Source organism: Strix aluco, chromosome 3 (genome assembly GCF_031877795.1).
Source record: "Strix aluco isolate bStrAlu1 chromosome 3, bStrAlu1.hap1, whole genome shotgun sequence".
Taxonomy (NCBI): Eukaryota; Metazoa; Chordata; class Aves; order Strigiformes; family Strigidae; genus Strix; species Strix aluco.
This window is the reverse complement of record NC_133933.1, coordinates 64208980-64224941: the sequence shown is the minus strand read 5'-3', so window position 1 is coordinate 64224941 and position 15962 is coordinate 64208980. Positions and strand designations below refer to the sequence as shown.

At 42.3% G+C, this 15962-nt stretch overlaps 2 protein-coding genes across 3 annotated transcripts in view; one reads left to right on the top strand and one right to left on the bottom strand.

The window, feature by feature from the left end:
- The window catches only part of EZR (ezrin), a 37390-nt gene extending 28521 nt beyond the window's left edge, over positions 1-8869 (top strand). Inside the window, exons 7-13 of the mRNA XM_074818876.1 lie at positions 109-205; positions 3339-3502; positions 4424-4554; positions 5278-5438; positions 5740-5832; positions 6772-7023; positions 7363-8869. Coding sequence (XP_074674977.1) covers positions 109-205; positions 3339-3502; positions 4424-4554; positions 5278-5438; positions 5740-5832; positions 6772-7023; positions 7363-7527 — 1063 coding nt within the window. The 3' untranslated portion in view covers positions 7528-8869. The remainder of the gene's footprint in view (positions 1-108; positions 206-3338; positions 3503-4423; positions 4555-5277; positions 5439-5739; positions 5833-6771; positions 7024-7362) is intronic.
- The window catches only part of SYTL3 (synaptotagmin like 3), a 37654-nt gene continuing 30495 nt past the window's right edge, over positions 8804-15962 (bottom strand). For both annotated transcript variants that reach the window (XM_074818873.1, XM_074818874.1), the window contains exons 12-16: positions 13998-14168; positions 13690-13789; positions 12439-12547; positions 11329-11534; positions 8804-10051 (exon numbers count right to left, since the gene is read on the bottom strand). In XM_074818873.1, the coding sequence (XP_074674974.1) occupies positions 9921-10051; positions 11329-11534; positions 12439-12547; positions 13690-13789; positions 13998-14168 (717 nt within the window). In that variant the 3' untranslated portion in view covers positions 8804-9920. The remainder of the gene's footprint in view (positions 10052-11328; positions 11535-12438; positions 12548-13689; positions 13790-13997; positions 14169-15962) is intronic.

Below are 15962 nucleotides of genomic sequence, written 5' to 3'. Positions count from 1 at the left end.
AGAGCTGTGTGAAGTGTTGCATTCCCCTGAATCTGTGTGTTAAAGCAATGTGGGGGGACAAAAATGTTCATTGCAGCATCTCTTAAGAATATTTCTTCTTCTTACCAGACTGACTCCAAAGATTGGGTTCCCCTGGAGCGAAATCAGGAACATCTCTTTCAATGACAAGAAGTTTGTTATAAAGCCTATTGACAAGAAGGCACCAGTAAGTATATCTAGAATGGATTCTTGGATACTGCATGTGAACAACTAATACTGTTTCATCTCAAAATTAAAGTGATCTTTGGGCAGAAGGCTGCAGATATTCTAGATGCAAAATGAGCCTTAGTATTTAGGGTGTATTTAGAGCTGTCTGCTTTTCTGTGCAGCATAAATAAAGGGCTTATGGTGGGAGAAAGACAAAGGTTTTACAACTGTGGAGTCCTTTTTTGTAGCAAACTAGGTAGCCTTATGCTTAAAGCTGAGATTCTTTGCTAGTTCTGTGAGTCTTCTGTGTAGGCAGATTATACTGAGACTAGTCCTATCCCCATTTGTTTCAGTGCACGGAAGCTGGTGGGTAACATTTTTGTTGCTGTTCATTAAAAAAAACCCTCACAAAAATCATTAAAATTATACTGAAAAACCACATGGATACATATGGCTTCCCATCTTAATGCTTACTTCCACACTACTGAAAAAGTAAAAGCCAGTTAAGGACCATGGTGTTCATTGACCTTCTTGAATACTAGGGTAAATGGCAGGGATATGATTTCTGTGAAGAACTGAAATGTAGCTACCTATGAATGTTGCTTTTCAATACTTTGAAACATGTTTTCAGAGTTATTTTTAGTAAAGAATTAGCAGCTTTGACCTGTTGAGAACATGAAGTGGAATAACTGGTGTAGGTGGATCTCATTCTGTCAGTCTTGTGCAACTATTGGAATAGTTGAGAAAGGCCTCCTCTTCTCTTCCCCCAGCCCAGTACTTGGCCTTGGTGGGTAAGTACAGCCCTGAGAAATAATAAGCAGTTTGGCTTTGGCAAAGGGTGATGGATTATAAATCTCTTCAACAGCAAAAGATCCTCCCAGTAATTTAAAGGATACTAATGCACAGTGTGCTGCAGGGCTTTCCTCCAGGTAACAACCTGGGGTTTGGGGGGAGAGGAGCTTCTTTCTGTGATGCTCTTAATAAAAGCCAACAAAACTCCACAGAGATAGAAAGCTGGTCTGTCAGGCATGCTTTTCTCAATAAAAGAGCCTCTTGGACATGTTGTACACGTTACGAAACATTAATGTCCTGTTTGTGGATCACAGCTTCCCATCCACTCCCCAACAGTAAATATGAGTCTGAAACGGGAGACTTGCAAGAGGCTGATACAGAAAGGTGTTACCATTGAAAACCTTAACTATGTTCCTTCCTCTGTGTCAATTGTCCTTTTCCCTCTGGGTGGTGTTATGTTTAAAGCTATGCCTGAAAGAAGAATTTATCTGGACAATAATTTTGAGCATTCAGGAAGTTGCCTGGGTCTTTTCATACGCTTGTATCTCCTTTTAAAAAGGCAAGTATTATAACTACAGCAAAACACTCTGTCCACCCAAGATGTGGGTTGGAAGCTCCCCTTTCATTTGGAGGATTCTACATGTCAGTGTTTAAATGGACACTAATGTAACGGGTAGAGTCCTGTGGCACTTGCCCAGAATAAGCTTTTTAATTTTTAGGCCTGCCTGCCCATTTACTCCAACATCTTCAGCACATTATCTTTACAATATCAATCTGCGATGCTCCCAGTGCAAGACCAGGGGGAGGTTGCGGATGAGAAAAGGAGGGGATTCTTTTATATTCTTATGTGAATGTTTTGTCCCTTGGTTATGGCCTTAAATGACAAATGCAACCACTGTCTGTGCCCTCAGTATTTACTTCCATGTAAGCAAACCTTGCCTCAGGATAGGACCTGTTCCTCAGAATGTCCACAGACTCTTTTTTAAAATTGCTTGTCAGAAGTAGGAGGTTGGATGGATAGCTTACAGGTACAGTTAGAAGTACCTGACCTGTCCAGCTCAGAATGGCTTAGGCAGGGTTTAGTGGGAAAGCACGAGGTGCCGCGCTGACTGCCTCTTTTGCAGGCAGTATGGGAATTGGGAAAAGGCATTGAACAAAACGAGTCTGTCAGCATATGCATGTTCATCTCAATAGTACTTGGAGAGCTTTTCATTGCTTCTAGTGTGACTTCTAGTTATCCCAGAGATAGCCTCAGCTTGTGCTCAGACAATTAAAAACATGATCACTGCTGCCAAGCAAAAGTGTAGAGCCTGTGTGCCCCTTCTCAGTTCCACCTCTGGCTAACAGCGAGGCAATCCCTAGGAGAGTGATTCTAAGGAACGGGTACTGATTTGTGGTTGTAATGTGGCAGCCTGCCCACTGCCCATATCATCGTCCACACACTACACAAAAAAAGGCACAAAGATGCAGAGTTTGTTCACTGTGTAAGTTCAGACTGTATTGTAAACATGTATGTTTGTGGACTCAGGAAAAAAAATTGTCAGGCAGGTGGTGAACTTGGCCCTCTGTATCCCTTTCTGAGCAGATTTACTTCTAGAAGATCCAGTCTGGTGTATAGTTCCTGTAACAGCCTGGTTACAACACAGATAGTAAGAAATTTGGGGCTGTTCTTTTTGTTGAACCAGAGATTTTAGAGTATCTTGTGTTTCGTTACTGCTTGCAACCCAATATTCAAAATAACCCCTATGTTTTGTGGTTCAAAAAACTAATTTTCACTTGACACTCTTGTAACAGCCTAGGTCAGCTTAACTAGGAAATGCCATGGGGAGGAAAGAATGATATTGGGAAGTATTTCTTCTCTTTCTCTGAAAAAAACACAGATGGTGGCTTGAATATTGATTCAAATAGACCAGGAAATTCTACAAAGTTACTTTAACAGTCTGCAATACATTTTCAGTTTCGTGCTTTATCTTTCAGTCACAAAACCATGCAAACTTAAAAACTAATTACTCAATACTAGAGGTCTATGAGTTGCCCAGATGGTTACCCTGGCAACCCAGAATCTTCTGCAACACTTCCAAACTCCACGAAGTCTCCTCTAAATGGAGATTGTTAATTTTCTCTAAAAGATACTTTTTCTAGAAGAGTAACTTGTCAATTCTATGTAGACTTGAAGTGGAGATGAATATAAATAACAATTGTTTTGGCTTCAGATGATACTGGCAGTCCCTGCTGTTATATTTAAATGGCCTGCCTATATGTCTCAATTACAGTGAAATTAGTGGCATGATCTGCCTGCAGTTAGCTGGGAGAAGAGAAAACATGCTTGGAAAACTGACTGTGTGGGGTCCCTCTTCTAGGACTTTGTGTTTTACGCCCCTCGTCTGAGAATTAACAAGAGGATCCTGCAGCTCTGCATGGGCAACCACGAACTGTACATGCGGCGCAGGAAGCCTGACACCATTGAGGTGCAACAGATGAAAGCCCAGGCCCGGGAGGAGAAGCACCAGAAACAACTGGAAAGGTGAGCTTGAATACAGGCAGCGGAGACGGGGTGACAGAGAGAAGTGACACCAAAGTGCCAGGGTTCCGCACGCAGCTGTACCGGCAGGGCAGCGGTTGGCAACACAGGTTTTGCTCGGGCAGGGCCATGAGCCATCCCCCATTCATGAGGTGTATGTGTGGCCCTGGAGCTCTGGCTTGCGGGAGCAGACTCGGGATATCCTGCAGCAGGACCGTAAGCGTCACACTTCTTGCTTGGACCCTGTCCTGTTTGCAGCCTTGAGAGCTGCAAGAAAACGTGTGAGTAAAGGCACAGTGGGCGCTTGTGTGGTGGCGCACACCTGGAGAGGGGTTCTCCTGACTCTTCAATGTTAGGACCCGGTTTATGCGTTGGACTGTGGGATGGTTGGGAGTAAGGGAGAAACCCTCATGGGGAGCATGTGTGTACACTGTGAAGAGAGAAGAGAGGATGGGAGACCTCTTCAGGCAAGGAAAAAGGATTAGTAATTCCATTGGACTTCTACCACTGGCTGCAGGTTGCTTGTGATTCAAAACTCATGTTGCTTTTCTCCTGTATTTGTGGCTTGTTCATCTTCATTCCCCTCAGTGCTTGTTTTTACACCTCCTTGACTTTCCTTATGACAGAAATAACAAAGTTAAATTTCCTCTGCTGTGCAGTACAGAGTCCTGGTTTTCTCTGTCTGCATCTAGCAGCTATTTGGTGTTTAAATTTCTGTGGCAGGCAACCAAAATACAAATGTTTTTATGAAATGGGGTATCCAAAACGGAACAAAAATTCTGAAGTGATGAAGAAACAGGCTTGCATGCATGTGTCTTCTGGCTCTTATTGTGTCACTTCCCACTGAGGTGCCAGCCACCTTTCTTGCCTTGCTGTAGCTTAGGTCTGAAAGTGAGCTTCAAGCATGAAATCTGTTTCTAACAGGCAACAACTAGAAAATGAAAAGAAGAAGAGGGAGACAATTGAGAGGGAAAAAGAACAAATGTTGAGGGAGAAGGAGGAGCTGCTGGTGAGACTACAAGAGTATGAGGTGAAGACTCAGAAAGCAGAGAAAGGTAAAGTACTTGTACTGGCTGACCAGACCGTGTGTACTGTGCTCCATAGAAGGGTTATATGGGTTGCTGCCTACACCTGGCCTAAATCTGGTGACACTGGGATCTCTCAGCAAGGCTTACTAATATCTGCCTGTACTAGTAAATACACACCTGTGTGCATACTGCTGAAATCATCCAAAGTGTGAAAGTCGCCTAAAATCTGCTGATTGTATTTGGGAACTGAAGGGCACAAACTCCGTTTTCCCCTGTTGCCAAGAGGGTTTCAGTAGTACAGCCTCTTCCAGCAGTGACCAAGTGTTCAGCTCTCAAGTACTTTTTACTTAATTCCTAACAGAAAAAGTACTTCAGGAAAAAGTCTTTCCAGTGAAACGGAAGCTTCTGTTTCAATGCACAGATGAGTGGATTGGAGACACCAACATCTGGTCCTTGCAGTAAACTGTCAATTAAGGGTAGCAAAATCACACCAGTCTTACAGACTTCAGTGCAAATATCTTGCAGAAGATTTAATTATAATGTGCAGCTGACTACTTCTGAATTAAGTTACTTGATGCATTATGCAAATAATTACTTTGAGGTGCACAGTGAAGGGATATTGCAAGCTGGAGTAAAGTGCTTTTTGTGACTTCTGCAGAGTCACAGACAGAGACTGTCTGCAGTCCCTTCCCTTTGACCAGGCTTGTGACCGGAGCTTGCGACTAACCACATTGATCCCTCTTTTTCCAGAGCTCTCAGATCAGATCCAAAGAGCCATTCAGCTGGAGGAGGAAAGAAGACGAGCTCAGGAGGAAGCAGAGCGCTTGGAAGCTGATCGTTTGGCTGCTCTGCAGGCCAAGGAAGAGCTGGAGAGACAAACTATGGACCAGATAAAGAGTCAGGAACAGTTGGTAAGACCCAGTCATTTTAAGGATAAGATACACAGGCATGTTACTATATCCTTGGAGTAAGGCAAAGCTGTGTTCTCCAGGGAAAAACAGTGCAGTGAAGTACTAGACCATGTGATAGCATCATTGTGGCACTGGTTTCTATCATGAGCAATCTACTTTCTGTTCTTCATTTCCTATTCAGTCTTTATTACAGTGGAGTGTAACACTTAGGTCTTTTCTCAGTCAAAAGTGTTTCTTTGGTTTTGGGTTTTTGTTTGGTTTTTTTAAGGGTCCTTATAATTCCAGTTTTATTATTCAACAGGCTACAGAGCTTGCAGAGTATACAGCCAAGATTGCACTTCTTGAAGAGGCAAGAAGGCGTAAAGAAAGCGAGGTTGAAGAGTGGCAAATTAGAGTGAGTATCTGCTTTACAAAGTTGCTGTGAGGTTCTACACTTGAGCTGCGGCGCTCAGCCTTGTGTGACTTCTCTAAACATGTGGAGACAAATGTCTGTGCACCAGCAGAGAAGGGCAGAGTTGTGATGAAAGTGCAGTATGCCTGCAAGACACCTTTCTTCCAACAAGCCTTCAGTCAAAATTCAAAGTGGAAGCCTGTATAAAACCTAAAACTGTGATCATCATCTTAGAGCCATGGGGATGAAGGGACACATGTATAAATGATGCATTTAATCCCTGATGTAATGTCTGAAAACATGAAATCAATCGAGAAGATGCTGCAGATGCAGCCACGCTGCAGGTACTGGTCTGGCAGTGTGCACTGTTGTCAGTGGCTTCCTGGTACCTGGGTCAGGAGAGGTTAATAATTTAATACACTAAAACCAAGAATAAACCATGCAAGGCTCAGAGTGCCTGGTGCTCCTGCTGCCCTCCTGCTAGCACTGCAGACTGTGTGGGAGGGCAGAACCACTGAGGCAGCAAGGAAGCCGACTGCCTAGTGCGCAATAGCATTACAAATGCCAACACAGGGAATTAAGTTCTTGCTCTGTGGAACCCATATTTACAGCCTACAGCTCTTCAAATGGGTAACAGGATGAAGATAACTGTAGCTTCCCACAGAACTATTTTTCCTAGGTTGTGCTTTATTGGAAGAAAATTCTTTGTTCGGATCCCCTGCACGTTACACAGTGGATGATGATAGCATCGCTAGCAAGAAGAAAAAAAAAAAAAGTTCTGTGTAAGACTAACAGAGTACTGTCAGCTGCAGAGATTTAAATTTCCTCTTTCTTGCTTTTCATAGTAGATTGCAAAAACTGGGAAGATAAGCATTGAAATGTTGATTAAGCTGGTTTAAAGCAAGAAATGCATTTAAAATACTTTTCATGCTTTTCCCACAGGCCAAGGAAGCCCAGGAGGATTTGGTAAAGACAAAGGAGGAGCTACACCTGGTAATGACAGCCCCGCCTCCACCCCCACCACCTGTCTATGAGCCAGTGAACTACCATGTCCATGATAACTTGCAAGACGAAGGATCGGAGTACTCTGCCTACAGCGCAGAGTTCTCCAGTGAGGGGATCAGGAATGACCGCAACGAGGAGAAACGCATTACTGAAGCAGAGAAGAACGAACGTGTGCAGAGGCAACTGAGGGTAAGGCAATGTTTGGAGGAGGTGGACTAATTGAAACGATCATTCCTGGAAAATAGATCAGTTAAGCACCTGGTTAAGCACACAAAGCATTAGAGCTTCTCTTTGTTTACAATTCCTATAGGCAGTTTGAATTAAAGACAAGGCTATTAAGATCACTCTCGTTGCTCAGGCTTTGAGCTTGCTTACATCATCCATAGTGTTTATGGAAAGCGTGTGCTGTGTCCATATGGCCGAGCTGTCCAGTCATCGAACAACTGTCCACTCTCGCCAAAGAACATTACTGTCATGAGCTGAAAGCATCTCGTGTATAATCTGTACTTAATGTCGTCTATGTTGCAGGCACTGACAGACGAGCTGGCCCAGGCTAGAGATGAAAATAAGAGGACCCACAATGATATTATCCACTCAGAGAACATGCGACAGGGACGTGACAAGTACAAGACACTGCGGCAGATCCGGCAAGGCAACACCAAGCAGAGAATTGATGAGTTTGAGGCGATGTAATGATGCTTGTTACAAGAAGGCAGGACTGTGGGAAAGGCAGATCTTAATGCTATGGTTTTGTTTTGGGTTTTTTTTTGTTGTGTTTTGTTTTTTTTTCCTGAGGAGGGGTCATTGTATGACACTTAACAAATATTCACTAAACCCAGAGGTGTTTGAATCTCCCTTTTATTCCATACCTTCTATTAAATTTGATATGGTTAAAAACTCATCATACCACTGATCCTGGTAACTTGCCCATGCCTTTGCTTAGTGCCAAAAGGCCTTATGTCACATCTCTCTTTTAAGCAAGACAAATTTTAATAGGCTGTGCTTCTAGTTGAAGATGCATGTCCTGTGCAGGTGCTGGATTCAGCTTGGTCTAAAAATAAGCAACTGTGGGTGGATTTTGTGCCATATGTCTTTGTATTATTAGTTACAGTGTAAAGTCCAGCAGTTGAGAAGACAGGTTGTAGAACTCGGGATTTGCAAGCACCTGTACATATGTGTGTACATGTGTGCACGTGTGTGCATACACCCTGTTTTTTCCTGGGTCCTGATGTCTGTGTTCCCCTTCCCCGGCCCCCCAAAAAGAACTGACAACACCTCAGAACTACTTTGTGTAGAAATTAGGCTTTCGCTGGTTGCTGTTCTCAGCTGGAGAAATTCTACAGCGATGGCTCAGAAGTGTGGCACAGGGACACTGATACCCTCCTCATGGAACAACTGGACAAATACTGTGTTGGAATCTAATACACTACTGTGTGTGCATTCCAGCTTTATTACTGATCAGTTATAGTGTAGTATTTATATATATATAAAAAACATGCAATACGTGGATTGCAGTACTAGTTTAAAGGGAAAATAGTTTTGCTCTGTATATTTTGTTACTTTTCAGATTTAATAAGACTTGCATCTGTAAAAATGCCTAAACAACACTGTACTCTGATACAGTGCAGCTGATTATTTGCTATAAAGCATTATTTGTAAAGATCATTTTTTTACTTAATGAAAACTGTTATATGTACACATGATCCAATATATACAATTTTACTGCACCTATTTTTCTAACAAATTTTCTAATTTTTTTAGATGTTTGATTTAAAGTTTCAGACTCCAAAGATGAAGGGACTGCTTGTTTATATCACAGTTGTATTCTCTCTAGTAGAGAGCATTTCTGTGACCATTCCTTCCCCACTAATCTCCCCCTTTCCTTGAAAATCTGTTAGAAAGTGAGATACAGTATGTTGTCAGCTCTTCTCTTCCATTTACAACATCTATGCTGCTTTATACTTGAGTTGAATCTTGTGTGGTTTTTTTATTTGCAGCAGCAAACATCTAAATAAAAGATCTGCAAAGTAACAAAGGACTTGGAGTCACGTGTTTCTTGTGTGGGGCGTATTTTGTGTAAGGTGCACTATTGCTCTTTTACCTCCTGAGCTTAGCATACGAATCCCTGTGTCTGTAAGTCCTTAAAAGCTGCACTGACCTGGGAAGGAAGAAAGGCAAATACTTTGCTGTAACAAGTGTGTACCAGCGGGCTAGCGGCAGCTGTATCTATGAAGTTTCTCCTGCTTGTAACACTACAGCTGAGGCCAAGTGAACTGATGCAGTAGTGGGGCCTTAAGCCTTCATTTCCATCAGTTCACATGAATAAATGATAACCTTTGCTAAACTCTTATCCTGTGCTGTCTACCATCTGGATCTGACTTGTTAATACCATCTTACATCAGCAGCTGCTAAGAACAAGGAACTTCCTACAGCCACACTTATTCTATTAGCTATTGTCCTACACTCCTACTGAGGGTGAATTTATACATTTACCTGGTTTTTAAGCACCGTGATACACCACATGCTTGAGAGGCATGTGGGCACAGGCCAAAGCTTTTTAGGGTCATGTGAAATAAGTGGCACTGTAGATAATTCTGAAGCCCAGAGGTGTTAGCATCACCCAGCTGCAGCAAGTAGTTAAACTAGTTTTCAGTTCTTTCTGAACATGTATAAAACATCAGGATCTGAGGGAAAGCATGTAACTTTAAGGTAACAGGTATTTTCTCTAAGAAGTATTCCTATTTGTGATTAAATTAAGTAATTACCATTCTGCTATGCCCAGAAATGGAAAACTGCATTATGATCTGGCTAGTGTTGCCTTGTCAGCATAATGCATTCACAAACTGAGTTTGTCACTCCTGAAGAAACAATACTATCCTTAAACTCCAGAAAACAGATAACAAAGCCTTAACTTTTTGAGAAATAAAACTTTCAGAACGTCACACACATTCAAACATGTAACTCTGTTCCCCAAAAGCTGGAGTAGGTTCTGTTGCAGTGTACCGCTCCCCAGACCTGAAGGGTACATGCCACTTGCATTTCAAACATCACACAGGGGCAAGGAAAAGTTGTTGTGCAGTAATCTCTCATGATTTAAAGTTCTCCTTCTTTGAATGCAGTACAAGTGTAAAGTCCATCCATGTGTTGGGGCTGCGGAGCACTTCCTGCCATTGGAGCACTGACTGAAACCCAAGGTCTGTAGAGCCACACGAGTCCTCTGCAGGAGAGCAAAAGGAAAGGTCACAAAGTTACTTTGCACTTGACCTTACCCTTCTGGCCAATGGACTAGGTAACAAACAGGCTTCTTCCACTTCCACAGACATTTCAGCTGTTCTGTAGCTCCTAAGGCATTAATAGCACTAAATTGTAGTTAAACTTTTGAAGCATTATTTACATAATCACATAAATTAAGTAATGTTAAACTAGGATCACTCTCTGAAGAACTCAGCCTGCAGCAAAGTTTTTAGTTGTGTGACTAAAAGCAGAAGAGCAAGTGTGCATACTAATAATAGCAGAACAGCAGCAAGTCCCCTGCTTCTGTTTGGTGGCTTCAGTGCATCACTAGGTTTAGGGCTTGGATAGTCTTCACTCAGAAGCATGTAGTCCCTGCTCCAGCAGAAAGGAAAGTGCTGGGTGGGAAAATCAAAAGAAGTTCATGAGTAAGCCTGCACAGCACTGAGTTATTACCAGTGATAATGCTCCTCTAAAGTGCATGTCACAGTGACTGAGCCTTAATCTCTTTGAGCCTTTCATCTCAAATATTGAAACCAAAGCCCTTATTTACTCTCTGGGAAGACAGGGGTGAGAGACTCCATTGGGCAGTCTTCAAGTGACAGTGCTTCCCTGCTCAACTACCAGTTAAACAGGGCCTACGGAGCAGAGGGCTTCTCACAAATTTCTCTGCCTTCAGAAAGAGCTTGTTCTTCTGCTACAGCAGAGCCCAGAACTCAGCCATGCAATAGCCCCTTCTGAGCAAGTTCCACTTTCTGTATCTCCCAGTGATTGGATTGATTTGTGGATGTGAAATAATATCATACATAAGCAAGGTTGGAGCCCACTAGATCATTAGTTCTTGTGCTTCCTTTTGATGAGATAGAATTTAAAATTAGCCAATTCATAGAAAACACCTCAAGGAACAAGTCTTAAAAGATATACATGAAGTTCTAGATGAGTTAACTGCACCCACCCCTTCTGTGCCTGTCTTAGCATGACCAGGCTCTGACCCTAAAAGTTACCATGCTGACAAATGGCTTTCCTGAAAATTCCCACTGACAACTTTGAGCTTCTGCACAGACCCGAACTAAAACACGTACATCAGTTCTTGCAGGATCAAAGCCCAAGATTGCAGGTTGCTTAGAACAGAGGCTGGGGCTGTATGTGTAGGCACATGACAGCAGGTAATAAATAGCACATTGTAAATACTATTATTTAGAATGCAAAGTACATGATTTTTTTTTCCAAATTACCTTCAATTTTTAGTAATAAAGAACTTACTTGCACCAAGCTTGGCTCCTCCTAGGAAGTGATCGCTTGAGCTGAAAACTGACTGGTCCCAGACAGTCAAGTGTAGACATGATTGCTGTAGCTGAGCTGGAGTAACACCATCAAAGACAAACAAGTGCTTCCACTGGGGACAAGCTTCCTTCTTCAGGACAGGAGACTTTTGCTTTACCTCTGCTTGGTCTGGAAGGGTAAGACAACTTCCCAAAAACAACGAGAGTTCAGCAAGGTTACTGATTTCTCAACCGGAAAACACAACATTCGCAGTAATCCAAATTTAAGGCAAACCAAAGGGCCCTTTGGTTTGCCCTAAATAGCAAAGATGTCCAGCTTAAGTGCAAGGTAGAACATGGTGCCAGTGTGTTTGTTTTGGGACGTGCTCCTTTTCCTGTTTGCCTTCAGTGTGGGTTCAAGTAGGGGCTTCTGGTCTGCTTTTCCTTTGCTGTCACTGACTGCTGAAGAAGGCTTTACTCCCCATTCTGTTACCTAATACTGCCTGAAACCTGCCTTTCACCAGATAAAATGCTCACCCATTTCACTGCAGATAGGTGCCACAGCAGGTGAAATGGCTCTATGAGATGTTGTAAGTCTACCCCAGTATCATACTTCCAATAGCATCTGATGCCTGACAGTAAGAAAGTAAAATGATCCCACATACAAGCTACTCAGCACACTGAAGAAAAATTCAGGCCCTCCTCTTTTAAAACATCTAGAAAAAGTTTCCAATGTATCCAAAGCTATAGTTAATTCTGCAAACGCAGAGGTGAAAATAGAAATGAAAATACCCTCTTCATTTGCACTTTTTTTTTTTTTTTAACTCTCCTAATATCTAAAAGCAGATACTTAAACTAGTGAACTCTAAATTTTAATTATATCAGTAAATCCTGAAGTTCTGTTCAGGACCCAGAGAGCAGGTGGGGCCTGTCACCGCTTTTCTGAGTGCTGCTGTTGTGCAGACACCCAAGTGTCACCATTATAAGGAAGCCTGACTGCAAGTGTGGACAATGCCACTTTCACACGCCACTGTCCTGATGAAAACATGTTAACAAACACATTTGCACAGAACATGTGTGACCTATTTGAAGTGTTAGGTCTCATACATACCCTTTAACAAATGAGTTCAGCATTCCAGCAGATCTCGGCATGGGCAAGTTCTTGGCCCCAAATATCATAACCTGAAGCTGGCAGTTGGGAACTCCTTGGTCTTTTTTTCCTGAAACAGGAGCATTTATCACATGAAATAACCAGTTAGTTCAGCTGATAGCTTAAGATGCTGCTGTAAGTAAGTAGGAAAGTGCCTAAGCGGTACTACTGTGAGATAAGGACCCACAATGCTGTATTAGGACCATTTGGAAGATTTTAACCTGCTTGTACAGTGTATGATTCACATGCACAAAAAAACCCCAAGCAGTGAGTAGCAGGTTGCTTTGCGGTTTCTGTTCTAAAGACAAAGCTTTCCATTGTATTTGTGAAAAATAAACACAGGGCAATACCCACAGGAGCGTGGCAGGAGAAACAGCCAAACCCATGGTCTGATACTGCTCCACTTATAGAGCAGAGACCCAACACACAGACTTGCGTAGGGAGGATAAATGGAAGAAAGCAAACTGATAACTTTGGGGTCATTTGGAAAAGAAAAGGGAACAAAATTAACCTAACAGCTAATTAGATCTTCCTATTGGTCTCTAACTGTTACTATAGTCCTGAAGACAGAGAGCATTACTAAAGCTCTGAATGTCTGCTTTTCTGTGATCTCAGGGGGTAAGGAAAATGAGGTTGTCCTATCCCTCACACCCAAAGTGCTTATTTTACTCCACCAGCAGGTGCTTGCTCTGACACACTACAGCAGTACTTAATGTACCTTACAAGTCTTTCACTACCAAAAACTGAATCCTGACTGTACATTTTGAGTCTAACATCTTCCAAGTGAAACAATCTCTCTAAAATGAGACCACTGGAGGAAGGCAAGGGTGCCGGCCTGGCAGCTTTGCAGCTGTTTCCCTTTCACCTTTTCCCTCAATTGGCAGTCTCTGCCTTGGGCAGTAAAACTGCTGCATCACCTCCAGAATAAAGTCTGCTGGCAACCCACGACAGGCACGAGCTTGCTAAACAGCTGTATGCATCATACTGCTGCCATTATAATGTGCAGCTTTTGTTGGCATTAAAAAGAACAAAAATATGAAGCTGTCAAATGTTTGAATTTTAATTAATCTAAAATATAATACACCACAAACCACCATTTGCAGTAGCTGTCATAAATCCCGTACAGGAATATTTATGGACACACTGTCTGTCCTTCATTGATCTCAATTCTTTTCTAGCCAAGGGATTCATGTGTGCTGGAACATTTCATACCTTCAAATTGGAAATTTTTACACTGGGCTGGTACTGTCAGTCTTGCAGACACGAGGAGTTCGCCACTGTACTGGATAAGATCTTCTTCATGCTTTTCAAGCTGAAGAAACGGGCATACAGAAATCTGTATTACTGCAATCATTCTATACCACACCTTTCTCACAGTTTATTTATGTTTGCAACATGTCTTACTAATGGGCTGGACTGACAGCATTTTTCCCTCAATGATCTCAGAAGGGTGACCTTTTTCATAGCTTTCAGTACATCTTGCTCTTAGGATAAAACTAAGCACAAAAACTAAGAATCACCTTGGGTTTGAGCTGGTACCAGCTGAACAACTGCACTGAGTTCTCTTCGAAATTCCACGCTGCCAGTGGAATCACCACTTCCCCCAAAAACACCCTGTATTTGAGTGATCCTGCATGCCACACAGAGATCTGAAGCTGCCGACTTTCCAGCTGGGAGTATTCAATCTTGTACTAGAAAGATAAACAATATTTACAAAGCAGCAGACAGGATGAATGCAGGCCCATGCTCATAACCTGCTCAAAGGAAGCACAGCTGCAACATGACTGAAGGCATCTGGATGCAAACAAAACCATGTTGTCTGAATGTGCTTTGCAATCTGCATATTACCCCACTACTTAAGTGCTAACTAATGCTCATCCAAGCATGAAACAACATTCCAGGAATACGTTGACTTGCCTTGATCAAGATTTCAATTATTAATTCAGAACTTTAAATAATTCTTGACCATTTTTGCTGGTTTGTTTTTTGTTGTTTTTGGTTTTTTATATATATATTTCTGTTTTACACTCTCAGCAGAATTTGGCTGCTCTGGAGTCCAGTTCAAGATTAAGACACCTAATGAAGGTGCTAAAACTTGCATTCTGGTCAGAGGACATCTACGCAATGCAGTCAGTAGAGGCAAGGAAGTAATCCAGCTGACCACTAATTAAAGCCCTGATTCTCTCCCAGAACATAGTTAGAGCCTTTGAGCATTGTTGGGTATCTAATATACCCACGTGAGACTGGCAGATGTGATACCCAGCCTACAGGTGACCTGTACCCCCCTGGACTGAAAGCTGGAGGCGATGGCATTGGACAAGGACATCGCTACCCATGTTTAGGCTGCTGAATCACAAGCTGGGTGTAGGCTGTGGGGCTGAATCACACCAGCCCCCAGTGATTCCCAGGAGCACTTACACACCTCTCACACATGCAGCTACCTAAATGTAGGTGCCTTAATTTGCAGCTGAATCTCTCCAAGTTAGATCTCAGTGTCATGATGTCGTTTACCTGCACTAGTGCTATGCTCTTTTGACCATTTCTGCTACTCTGGATAAACTAATGATTAAACTAATTTGAAAGACTTCTAACTAAACTACCTTTAGTGTTCATGCAGCCAGCTCAGGCATGGCTCTCACTCTCCCTTTATCAGTTCTGCATGACTCTAGCATTGAAAAGGGACTATAAAATTAGGACCAATTATTCCAACTTCAGGCTCCTTTTTCTCCCAGCTTAAGCCCTATATACAGACTTTGGGCTATATGAGAATTATATACACTACGTAAACCTTTTTTTTTTGTTATCAAATTTTAACAATGGTCTTCTCAAACATTTTGCCTGTTTCACTCTCCAAATTCTTGATGTTCATTACACACCAAGAGACGGGAGCAACACTGAAACTTTTGCGTAGTTCAGTAGAGCAACAATACAAGGTTATCACTCTATTAACTTAGTTTCGTCTCTCTTCCAAGACGTGTTACTGAAGAGCTCATCTTATGTGCTACTGCAGCTTGCTGATGCACACAAAAAATGGGTTTGTAGTGATCCGAGTACAAAACTGGAGCTGGGAACAACCAAATTAATTCAACCTCTCCCAGCTGACAGTACTCAGCTTCAGCTTCACATTTCATTAAGTGTCTGAGGAGTGAGAATAATAGCTCCTATTTTCTACACACAGTTCTTACAAAGAAGCGAGAAGTAATATTGCAAGGCATTAAGGAGTTAAAAGTGTAACTACCGTTCTCCAGTGGGATTATTAATGTTTGAAATAAGACACTAAAGAGATAGCCTGGCACCAGTTGCACAGCGAAAGGGAAGCAGACAACGTTTCAGAGGTGGTGGAATTCAGTTTGCATTCAGCTAACTGCAGAGACACTCCCAGTGGCACTGACAAAAGGGGTATCAGCTGAAAAGGGTACTTGTGTAAAATACTAACTGCTCTGCAAGACACCCAGTTTCTGAATGTACAGAAAAAGTGTTGAAGA